A 13,066-nucleotide genomic window follows, 5' to 3' on the forward strand; every position below is an offset into this window, starting at 1 on the left:
TTTATTACCTTAAACGTTATTTAATATTTTATTTATTAATATATATCCTGGGCTCGAATATTTGCAGTATGATTACACTGTCCAACAAAATTTTAACTTTTTCTCTAATCTGTAATATCCAACAGGTGATTTTCCTGTTTTCATGTACTCTTTTATACTGATCGTAAAATTATAAGAAACTTCTCTGAATCACTTGCCACTTGAAACAGGTTCGTTATTCGACACAAATACGAATGACTTTTTAATATAAAATAGTTAAAAAATGAACTCCTATCTAACTTATAAGATGAGAATAAATCTTCCATTTTTACTTTTTGCGTAATACTTTATTTTAGCCAAAAATCATGCATTTTTGGAAAAACTCAATTTTCGAAAATTGAGGGTGATTCGTGTTCAAGAAAGTAAACTCTATAAGGATTACCTGATGCATATTACATATTAAAATTCGTGTTGTACAGTGTTATCACTCTTTACTGTCAAACTTTTTAAAAAACGTTAAAGATATAAAAAAAATTCGCTGAACGATACAGGTGATAGGTACATCAGAGAAGATATTGTACAATGAGATATGCAATCTCGACGAAAGTCATATATCACTTCAAAATGTCAGAGCTACTATTTTTATCTAACTCAGATTATGTATGCATATGTATATCGGTCTGCTGTGTTAGTACATCGCAAGTAGAAGAAGAAGATAGACATTTTATGTTGACAAAACTCTCAAGATCTTCATTGCGAACGGAAAATTACTATTATTTATGTCTACGAAATTTCATACGGTACTTATTATGTTTCTTTTTCTTATCATGTTATCGCGTGTGTACATACGGATTGTTGTATTCTTTTAGTATACTTGTCTCAGGGAGAGACTGTTCGATGGTTTTGTTTAGCTGAGAAATTCGAACGAGAACGGAAATATTTTGCATATTATAGTGAAGCATGGCGGACGCAGCTGTTTATGTAGAAACTGGTAAGCTTAATGTTTAAGCCTGATAGGCTTAATGTTTTGAATAAATGAATAGATTTATAAGTTTTAGGCCATTTCTTCTTTAAAATCATTAAGATTAGAGTTATGTTATGCTTGTAGTATTATATTAATTGGAATGTTTTTTTTAATACTATTTTACTTTTATTTATGCTATACTCTTATTTAATACTAATTTATTTTATTTAATAGTCATTTAATATTAATTTACTGAATTTAATATCATTTTAATAATATTATTTATCCATATATAATATATATGTAAGAGAATTTCTTTCTTTCTTGAGAATTCTTTTTCAATGTAATAGTCCTTAGAAAATTTGTTTGCAGCACTTATTATATTGACATCTATTATTTTACTGTTTGTAAATAATTCGTATATCATTAAATTGCCATACAAATTGCGATTTCCTTATTTATGAAATTTTTTAAGTTCTTGGAAAGAAAAAATCTAATCAACTTGGAAGAACTCTTACACACGAGCATTTATCTTTGTCTTTCACTGCTTTCTACGTTCCTCCTCCGTCTCAGTTGCAACGATTTTTTAATGACAAGATTGAGCTTGAAAGTAGTGGTTTTCTGAAGCAATATCCGTAAGTATAATGAATGAAACTCTGTTATTTTCTGTTTGTCCTTCATATTTCAATATACAATGTCTGCAAACAAATATATTTGTTTGCAAATATGAAAGTTTTCATAGTATCCTTTTATTAGAATAATTTAGAGAATAAATTATTAGAATATATTATATTAATTACCCACATATATATACACATTTACACACGATATAAAAATATAACTATAGTGTTAATTTAAATAATGTATTGAAAGATTGTAATTGTTGTTTTATAGTTATAGCAGCTTCTATAATTTAACGTTTGACGACCAGCACACGGAGGATGCTGTTTTGGAGGATGTGAAACTGTATAAAGAGTTTGGTGGTGGCACTATCGTAGAAAATAGTAATCATGGCTTAAAACGAAATATTCCGTTTATGAAAAAAGTCAGCGAAGCGACCGGAGTTAACATTATTGCTGGCACAGGTAAACATTTTCTCAATATTTCAATACATTACTTCCATATATTACTGCATACATTCGATCTATAATATGTGTCTGAATATAGTATATTACACGACTTATTTTCAATAATTGTAAAAAATAAAAAATATGAATCAAATATTTGATATATCTTACCATAATTTTGATCTCATTTCGTTTCTCTTTTTTTTGATATTGATAATTGATAGGCTACTATGTCAGTGCGACTCAAGCTAACAAGGTTTTAACAAAGGAACATATGTACAATGTAATACTGAAAGAAATGACCCTTGGTTGCGAGGAATGTCCAGACGTGAAAGCGGGATTCATCGGAGAAGTTGGAAGTACTTGGCCAATCACACGTATGTATTTCACATTAAATATCATTCTGTAAAATTTTCAAATTTATGGTTAATGTTTATAAAATTAATTTTTCGCAATTTTTTATAATTTTTTAACATCATTTGAATATAAAATTAATAGTGATCTTTCTCAAATCAGTAAAAAGATATTATTATTGAATATTATTATATATTATTAAATGTTATTAGACGAGAAAAGATTCTTGGTTAAGTAGGAGAAAATATTATATAATGAAATTGCTATATTATGTTATCATTATACAGTATTGTAGATTCACATTATGAAAGAATTAATTCTTTGAGACGACTATCGATATTTGCTTATTCCTTTGTATAACGAATTTCTAATATTCCAATATACCTTTTTGGTTTTAAAGTCTTCTTAAAGTATGCTTTAAAATCTCAGTACTTTTAGTTAATCATAGTAAAATTTACTTTTCGATCTAATTCAAATATCTTTAATTAAATGTATAGGTTGTTTTGCTTAAATAGCTTTCGAGAAACGGGCCATTCAAGCAACTGCGGAGGTTCAGGATCAATTAAAATGCCCTGTTAGTTTCCATCCTGGCAGAGATCCTGCTGCACCTTCTGAAATAATAAGAATTTATCAAGAAGCTGGTGGTAATACGAGAAAGGCGATTCTCTCTCATCTCGATCGTATGTTTGATTCAATATTGTTAAATATTACTTCTCAACTAACATCTACGTAACGAATCACCACATTATCTCTATAGATAATCTTTATATCTTTATATCTTTATCTGATATATATTATCGTTCACAAAAGAATAAAAACAATTAAAGAAATTGAAAAAAGTCTGTGATATATAAGTAGTTTTCGGAGGTTACCTAGGCAATACCAATCAGAATCATTCAATAAATCGTATATGAACAGGATATGTCACTCGATACGCATATGTAGATCATTGAAGATTTGGCTTTCGAAGGTTCCTCATTGTGTAGATACTTTGTTATTTTATATTATTTACACTAATAAAACTTAAACATCAAAATATAAGATTTAATTTTCCAAAATTTGAAGACGTATATATAAACAGAATGAACTGCACATAATTCGTTAGAGAAAAGTTTACCAATTTACCATCAGTATGATAAATAATTAGTACAGACTTATTCCGCTAGATGTCGTTGGGTGATAGTAATTAATTACTGGCCAAGAAGAGTATATAGGATAGTTTTAAATTCATTATCCACTTTAATTAGTGCAAATCTTTCGGGAAGTATATCGAGTAGAAGAAAATGTTTTTAATTTAGGATTAAAATATATATATTCACAATACGTAAATATAGAATATATTAAATTTTTATTCATAAAATTTTTATTTTCGTTCATAATAATTTTTTATTTTTATTTTGGTTTTGTTATTTAAATAATAACATATAATATATCTCTCAATGTAGAAACTAATAAAATTACCAAAATTGGAAATCGCGATAGCAATTAAGATTTATTTTTACTATTATTACTTATGTAACTTTGGATAATGATGAAATATTCATATAGAATCAAAATATTTAGTTGGTATTTGCAATATTTTCTTAAAAATGTATACGATATTCTTAACGTCTTTCTTCGTTTCTCCATTAAATTTGTTATTTTCTTTCCAGCGTATTTTCATTTGAGACGTTTGTGTGTTATCTTTAAACGTGAACAATGTTTGTCTCTAATATATGTATAATTGTATTTCAACCAGATAAAATTCAGGATAAACAAAAAGATTTATGAATAAATACGAAATCCATTACGATCCATTTTTTCATTTATCTTGAATGACTTGTCTTAATGCAATACTCAATCCAGCTTGTATACTGTTGTTTAAAATTTTTGGCTACATTGTAAAACGTTAACCACTATTGCATTATAAGTTCAATGGTTGCATTGTTATCAAACACGTGAATGATATTTTGAACAGCTTTTGTTGTTTTTCATTCTATTTTGAACTCGTATCAAAAATTGTATTTTACGTCTTTTTCATTGCTACATTTATAGGTTAGATTAATAATAATCGATTAAGGCACACGTTACTACGGACGTGCATGCATACGTGAATGTACCAGATGTATTATGCTAAAAGTTTTCTATTAATATAGAAACTATTAGATTCTCAGCTTTGAAGTTTAAAATTTATTTATTAACTATTTGAAATTTAAATCGGCAGGAACTATACTTAATCCAGAGCAGCTTTTGGAATTTGCTGATGATACAAAATGTTACTGCCAATTCGATCTGTTTGGAAGCGAATGTTCTTTTTATCAGTTGAACCCATCAGTGGATATGGTGTCCGACGCACAACGAATCGACCGAATAAAACATTTCCGAGGCAACCAGAAGTTGGATCGTGTGCTCTTGAGTCACGACATTCATACTAAGCACAGATTGGTAAGTATCGTACATTAATCGGTATATCCTTCATTTTTGTGTATTTTCCGAGATTTCAAAAAATTATATTCGGTTAATCAAGAAGTTTTGTATACAAGATTTTATTTGCAATTTTATTTAGGAATTTTAAAAAATGGCGGGTAATTGAAATACATACATGTCAAAATCATCGAAGTATAAACTATAAAAAGAAGGGGTAATCGATGAAGAAATTTGTTGCTGCTTATATTATAATATTGATCAATATCAAGTTGATTTTTATCGAATTTTTAATTGTTACAAAATTTATCTTACAAGAGACCATTGGATAATTATTCGATCTAGGCAATAAGTGTATAAATATTGCGATAAAGGAATAAAAAATTGTAAAGTGAGGAAGTAAATAAATTACTTGAGACATTTACATAGTACTTACACAATTAATTATAGTAGACACTTACGCAATAGATAATAGAACAAAATAATATATACATCGTTAATTAGATAGATGCATAAAAGTTATTACTTTCGATGACTTTCCAAAGAAACGTAAATGAAATGAAAAAGAATAAATGCTTAAAATATATCGAACTGTTGGTTCTATCAAATATTAAAAACAATGTAATATAGTATACTAACGTTAGTGCATGTCAATATATGATAAAGACATTTTATCAATAATATTTTAATTAGTTTATATTTTCTGTTGCATGAAAGATAAGATTTGGTGGACATGGATTTTCTCATATCTTGAACAACGTCATACCGAAAATGACGCTAAAGGGTTTCACTGCTGAAGAAATCAATACACTGACTATTCACAATCCAAGAACTTGGTTGACATCTTAATTACTTTCCTCAGAAGGTATGAAATGCTTTTGCTATAAAATCGAATAAATTTTTATATGAACTTAATAATCAAAATATTTGTAAATTGATAAAAAGATTATACTTCAAATAAACTTTACATCGTAAGCATGTTCATGATACATTTATTAACATTTTGTTAAAAGCATACTAATGAAATCCATGTTAACCATATAAATATGTTACATTTCAATAAACATATTTCAATGAAATATAACATATTAAACATAGCAAAGAATTCTGTATTTTTCTTATCACTGTCCACACTATACTGTAGAGTCAACGTTCAATTTCTAAAAGTATCATGTTACTCCCTATTTCGTAATATAAAATTCCATTTTCATTTCGAAAAATTGTAGGAATACAATAGTAGCTAAAAATCTATTGTTAAACAAGTACACATAATCATACTCATTAAGTACCAAGAAATACATTGAATTCACATCTCAACATATTATTACCAGCTCTCTGCAAGTTCTTTGTTACTCGATAACAAGACGCACAACAGAACACCACACCTATAACGCGATCTTCCTCGTTAAGATCTTTAAGCACACTTGCATACTAAAGGCAGATTAAACCGTGTCATCCACTTAACGCCACACACACGAAGGAAATCACACCAACATTAACCCATTGGCGTCGTATATATATGTTATCCGTGTTTTTTACTAGGAATCAGATGACGAGAAAATACGTCAGTGAGATTTTCACGCATCTACCTTAAAATAAATTCAAAAAACACTATAAATGGGTTAAGTTCTCAACATAAATACCATAACAGATATTCCACTAATTGGAACAATTGTATATTTTTTCAACTTCTTTTTATCTTCTGATTATTGCAACTGTATATAGAGCGATATGGTAGAAATTCAATACTTAGCCTTTTTCTTCAGAATACAATCAAAGGCGGCAAACATTTCTGTCTCTATTATAATGAGATATCCCAATTTATTTGATAAGGTGATCGTGCATCGACAGATAGAGAGTAACTTTTTGTGTTTGTCTTGGTCTCTGCAAGAATCACATGTTGGTAGAAATTGTAGAAATCTTATTTATAATATTTTTATAAAAATTCGTAATTTGCCACATTCTCAAAATTTTTTGAAAGATATTATTCATTTAAAAAACTATAGCAATATTTCTAATCTAACGCGATTGAAAAAAGGCGCGAAATCTTCTCGTACCCACGTAAACTGCGGGTTTAAACGTCTCGACGCCAATGCGTTCGTATTATACGTATGTAGTTTAAATATAAATGCATCGATTTATTTATAGCAGCACAACATCTATACTTCTCTACGTCACCTCATAGTGACTACAGTTTCGATATAAATATTTTACTAATCAGATAACGATATATTTCAATACCAATTTTTTGTAAAAGTATCTATTTACGTACCTACGGTTTAATTACAAAGTTCGAAATTTTCGTATATGTTCACTTAATCCTTTAGTTTCCTCAATAGTCATAATTATACATACAGAATTATAAAATAGGATGTTATTCTCACTAGAATTTAATTTACCTATCCGTAACTGTATAATCACAAATAAATTTTATTTTCCTTGTATTTAACCTCTACATTTTTTTAAGTCATACTTTTTATGAACTGTTCCTTTCATATATAACAGACAGGTAAAATTAATAAATGTTTACGACAGTTCAATAATCTGCCAATAGGTGGATTAAGATTTATCAAGTCGAACAACTTCTAGTAAACCTTTCATAAATCTTTCACAATACATATTCAAAGAACAAAAGGTACGTGTTCTATAAAGTTGTATACACTGTTATATTCAATAGTCAAAAATTGAGGTTAAGAACAGGACCAAACATTCAAACGGTTGAGAAACAAGTGTTTACCACGAGCGAACAGGAGGAGGCGATAGCGAGTTCAACGACAGATCGCGGGGTAAGAGACGCTTCGAAACGACCCCAGAGGTCGAGCCTCTCGTCTTCCTTCGATTGTCAGTTTACCAGTTGAACTAAGTATCATCGCTAGGGGGACCACGAGCGTGCTCCCATTGAACTGTCGAGTTGCGCGGAACACACGTATTAGTGAGAAAGAAATGAACTCACGAAAACCGAGGAGGGATTCGGACGTCCTGCTGTCCAAATTCGGCCACAAGGAGTTGCTCTTCAAGTTCCTCGTAATCGGTGACTATGGTGTCGGTGCGTCCAGGCTGTTTTAAATTCCTTCCTATTCGAAAATCTACCGTCGTCTGTTATTCGACTTGTTTACAACCCGTTAGTATGGACTCATTCAAATACAAAGAACAGTTTTGAAAGACTCGAGAATCGAGATTAAGTGCCTGTGTACTTAGATACCTTCTTTGTATTGACGTTGAGGTTTCTCGTAAAAGTTATACCTATTCTTATTGGCTTGATCGATAAACTTGTATAGCAATGTAATGGTGTACGATTAACATGTCGTTTTTTGATCACCGGACACGTGTGTTGGTTTTAAATTATATGTTTCAGTGAAATTCACTAAGGGTGATTATAAAATAAAATCGTAGAAAGACAGTGTAATTCGATTGCATTTCGAACAAGTTCATTGCGTGAGTGTAATATTGATTTATTTTTACCCTAGATCAGACAAGTCCGGTGATTTGAAGATGATAGTATCTATCGCAAGTAATTAAACTTGTTTTCTTTTCTGAATATGAATATGATAATACAAAGACAAAAAGTATACAGTATCAGGTTTAAGTGTTACGTGCAATTACATTTTTGCAATTATTGCAAAAATACAAAAAAATATTCTATATGAAAATTGTTTAATTCCATGGAAGAAATATAATAGAATATTTATATTTTCGTTTAAACAATTTTTCTAATCTTAATATAAATTTTTTAAATGTAACAATTTATCTTTATTACTGCTACTTTATATATATTGACCTAAACTGGGCATACTGTATATCGTAATTAAATAATTTCTATCAAATAATTGTAAAAATATTCGAATTTTGTTTGTCAGAAATCGATAAATTCTTTGTTTTCTTTGTTTCAAACGATATTAAAGTTTGTTCATTAAGTATTATAATTTTATTACATGCAATCATAACGAACGGAATAGTGATAATAAATTGTATAGATTAAAATAGAATAATATAAAATTATATAAATTAAATATTACTTACAACAATAATTCTCTTATTTTGTTGAATTAATTAATTTTATAATATAAACTACTAAATTTACTTTTTCTCTTTTTCCAGGGAAAACAGCTTTAGTTAGAAGATACACAGAAGGTAATACATGATATTAGTATGTACTACTACTGTAAAGTAATTTAATGCTTTTCATCGTGTTGATTTTTTATTTTGTTCATAACACGTGGGTCATATACGCTCTACGTTATAAAAAATAATTTTTTTAACAACATACATAAGAAAAATAAATAAAATTTGTATTTTGATTAACTAAACTTAAATATTATTATAGTAAGTGTAGCAAAATATAGTTGCAGTATAATAATTTAATATATACAAAATACTAAATAATTTTATACAAAATTATATTTTTGAGGGTCGCAAGGGAAATTACAGTATAATAAAATAGAAACTATAAATATTAAATTTATATTCACTATACTTATAAAATTTTATAAGATTGCAAAGACTCTCAGCAATAAGAAAAAATTATTATATTTAAATGCGGTGTGAAACAAAATTGATTAATGCCTGGATATAGATTTTTGAGTACAATATTTTATAACAAATTTAATTCAAGATGTTGGAAAATATTTCATCTAAAGAGAAAATTTAAGATGGAGCGTATGCAATCCTCATGATTAGAAACGCGCATTAACTCTGTATTGGGGATATATTAGTTAGTATGATTTAGAAAAATGATATTTCATTACCGAAGCTATGAGCAAAATAATGTATTTGAACATTCTAAAACATTATGTCTAACAAGGTATCAAAAAACAGATATTCTCAATATACCTTTTTTTTATATGAAAATAATTATATAAAACATGGTTATAACGTATAATATATAACCTATACAAATATAAAATTATAGGAATAGTTAACATATTAAAATGTCATAAATATAATATTACAAATAAATCGTTTTCAGCCACTAAATTTATAACCTTTTAAAATATCATGGTACAGAATTGATAATAAAATATGGGAATTTTTACTTATAAGTGGATTTGACCGTTAGAGTTTGTTTAGTTTAGAAGTTTTCATCGAAGGTAGTGTATCGTCACACGAGCGAACTGGAGAAATTTGATCGCTTTCGCGAATTGAGAATTGTATCCTTTTTTATAGCTGATGCTGTGCTCTTCCGCTGAATACTACCATTCCTGAAAACATCACTGTACATTGTCTTTTCCAGTTAACAAGTTAGCATATTACCGACTGATCGAGTTACACTAATTAAATTTTTCTGAGAAAAAATCACAAAGAATATGGGTAACTTTTGATGACTCTGACAGTACGTTTTATTTAAAATTCTATCTAATGATATTAAATTAAATTCTTTAACACAAAACGTCATGTCCAAGTATTATTCATTAATAAATTATGATGAATGATACAGTGGAACATGGTAGATCTACTTGAACATTTAAGGACGTGTCAATGTAAGAAATTCTTGTTGGATTAATAAGAGAGGTACAGTGCCGTTCAAAAGTTAAGTATCATTTGATGTTTGATGTTGTGATATACGAATTTGTATTCATATTTTCTATATATGATATATAATAACATGACAAATATTTCATCATTTGGAACTTCAGGTAATTTTTATATAATTTTTGGTTAACGTTTACCAATATAAAGTAACCTAACGGTCTGTTTTAGGTCTAAAGTTCTGAATTGAAGCTTCACGTGGCATTATACTGCAGTTTGTACTTGCGATCATTGTCTGGATTAAAAATAGTACATCAATAGCTTCAGACTCGTCTCGTTGAATCAGGTGACTCTTAACTTTTGAACGGTAGTGTAGGTAGCAGCGTAATTGTACAAGCTGTTTCATCTATTTTGAACGTCTGTGATACACCTGTGCTCGATAATTGCTATAAATGTCCTTTTATTTTTACTCTTGCCTTAATTTACTTAACCTTTTACGAACTTATCTAAATGAAACACAAAACGAAAAATGCTCAATAACGTATGACAGTTAAAGATATATATTATCTGCTCCTTCTGTCTCTATAAATAATTATTCAGGTTCTTATTGAGGTATATATTGTATTTAAGAAGAAGAAATATATTTTTCATCATTCTTTCTTGTTTTTAGCTGATAATATTGGCAATCGTGCATAACGTTCATTATAATTGATTAATTCTTCATTAAGGCTTGAGAAAGCGACCTTGTTCATTATTATGAAATATCTCTGATTACTTCTTTCTTGTTGCTTCTTAATATATTCATGCTCCGATGTTCTTGTATTTTGATTTTTTCCAGGAAAATTTACGTCGAATTACAAGATTACCATAGGCGCCGATTTTGCAATAAAATCACTTGACTGGGATCCCATCACTAAAATAAACTTACAATTATGGTATTGTGTATAAGATTCATTATCTGTACATTTTTTTACATATTCATTCAATAAAGTTGTTGAAACTACATAAAATTAAAATATTTGTTAAAATATTTGTTAAAAATTTAGTATTCAGTGATAAAATGAATAATTAATGTTAATTGAAATAGCTAGTGAAATTAAATTTTTAAGTAGTTAATGTTAGTTTAAATAAATTTTTTTATTTTCGACATTTTTTATGAATGTGACAATTATTTCGTGAGAGAATTCATGTTATATATGTAATTTATATTTATCTATAGAGGATGTATCTATATTTTTATTAATTTTGATTGCTAGGGATGTTGCTGGCCATGAAAGGTTTGGATACATGACTAGAGTTTATTATAAATATGCGTAAGTGTTATCAAAAAATTTTTACATTTGAAAAGAAATATTCATATTAATCAAAAATAACTCACGTTAGCACTATTCTTGAAATAAAGGAATAGTATGATTCAAATATGGGCATCTGTCTTAACCTTCATTCAACCAATATTTAGCTTGTACTAACTTAACACTTCGAGAATGAATAATAAAATTATCAATAAAAAGCGATAGATTTGTTTGTATAAAAAAAAAATTATTATTAATATATAAAACTATATAACATGCTACTGGTACAAATTGATAGCCTTACGTATAATTTTCAGAGTGGCTGCAGCTTTGGTTTTTGATATTTCGCGAATAGCTACTTTTCAATCAATCAAAAAATGGCTCTCTGATCTAAGGGAAAAAGTTACACTTCCAGATGGTTCGAATATACCAGTAGTCCTCTTAGCAAATAAATGTGATATTCCTTATCCGGTTGTACCGACTGAACAGATTGCTAAATTTTGCAAAGAGAATAATATTGGTGCTTGGTACATAACCTCTGCGAAAGAAAATACGAATGTTGGTAAGTATAACAACTGTTATAACGCTTGCTATAATTAATAATGCTTAGTGTATTGACGGAAGAAACTTAGTTAAGGAACAAAATTTAATTGTCGAATATCAGTACTTATTGTCAGAGTAATATTTATGAAATAACTATTTTCGGTCATTTTTTTGGCAACAAAAACATGCAATAAATGTATAGAAAAATCAGCTTATTCTTCAAAATATTTACTTTCATGTTTTCTTCTCTCAACCGGTAACAAGTTTGTAAATATCGATTGACTGAGAGAACCACTCTAATGCCACTTGTGCAGTCTCTTTGTTTCTGAACTGTTGATATTGTAGATGATTAGAAAGACATTCGTTTAGAAAGGTTATGTGTGTGGAGAACTGTAAGTAGAATTCTTCGTTACTGTGGGTGTTACTATACTGAACTGCAATGCATTCATGATGCTCTTGTGCGAGAATAGCCAGCAATAACAATGGTAAACTACCAAGGCATTATATTCTTACTATAACGTAAGGTCTCATATTGCACGGTATGTGATGTGGAATTTTGGATAGAATTTTCTTTCTCCTTTCAGAATTGTTATTACGCACAACATAAACACAAGATAAAAACCATGTATCTCTACGTAAATGCAGCATATCTAGTATAAATTGAAATCAACTTTTACAAAACAGTATTTCTAAAACAGCAACGAATTATTCAATGATTACAAGCAAAATTGTACTTACGCGTGACATTCTTATAAATAGAAAAATAAAATTTTTGAAAATAGAACAAAATGAATTTCTATAGAGAATCTTTTAACTGTTCACATTGCTTTTTTGTTACAGATGTGGCGATGCGCTATTTAGTTGAGAATGTGCTTAAAACTAGAATTGATGGAGGAATTCGTGATTCTGTCCGATTACGAGATAAGCCCATGATTCGAGAAAAAAACGGGTGTTGCAAGTCATAATCTTTATGACTAACTCATGTCGTTTATTTCATT

General features: G+C 28.6%; 2 protein-coding genes across 3 annotated transcripts; both read left to right on the top strand.

Annotated features, from left to right (window-relative positions):
* The first annotated feature begins 682 nt into the window (after window positions 1-682).
* LOC108549501 (phosphotriesterase-related protein) lies at window positions 683-5,617 on the top strand. Of its 2 annotated transcripts, none has more exons than XM_017902901.1 (8): window positions 683-779; window positions 849-970; window positions 1,419-1,578; window positions 1,838-2,028; window positions 2,235-2,387; window positions 2,880-3,044; window positions 4,568-4,788; window positions 5,485-5,617. In XM_017902901.1, exons 2-8 carry the CDS (start codon window positions 940-942, stop codon window positions 5,614-5,616), a joined length of 1,053 nt encoding a protein of 350 aa, XP_017758390.1. In that variant the 5' UTR covers window positions 683-779; window positions 849-939; the 3' UTR covers window position 5,617. The 2 variants fall into 2 exon arrangements, with proteins under 2 accessions (XP_017758390.1, XP_017758391.1); XM_017902902.1 differs by having other exon boundaries at window positions 863-970.
* A 1,997-nt stretch (window positions 5,618-7,614) lies between these two features.
* On the top strand, window positions 7,615-13,033 carry LOC108549502 (ras-related protein Rab-38). Its single transcript, XM_017902904.1, has 6 exons — window positions 7,615-7,813; window positions 8,866-8,898; window positions 11,072-11,168; window positions 11,490-11,546; window positions 11,843-12,087; window positions 12,909-13,033. The coding sequence occupies exons 1-6, from the start codon at window positions 7,711-7,713 to the stop codon at window positions 13,031-13,033; spliced, it is 660 nt and encodes a 219-aa protein (XP_017758393.1). The 5' UTR covers window positions 7,615-7,710.
* The last annotated feature ends 33 nt before the right edge of the window (window positions 13,034-13,066 follow it).

Source organism: Eufriesea mexicana, unplaced genomic scaffold (assembly GCF_001483705.2).
Source record: "Eufriesea mexicana isolate 0111107269 unplaced genomic scaffold, ASM148370v2 scaffold2087, whole genome shotgun sequence".
NCBI lineage: Eukaryota > Metazoa > Arthropoda > Insecta > Hymenoptera > Apidae > Eufriesea > Eufriesea mexicana.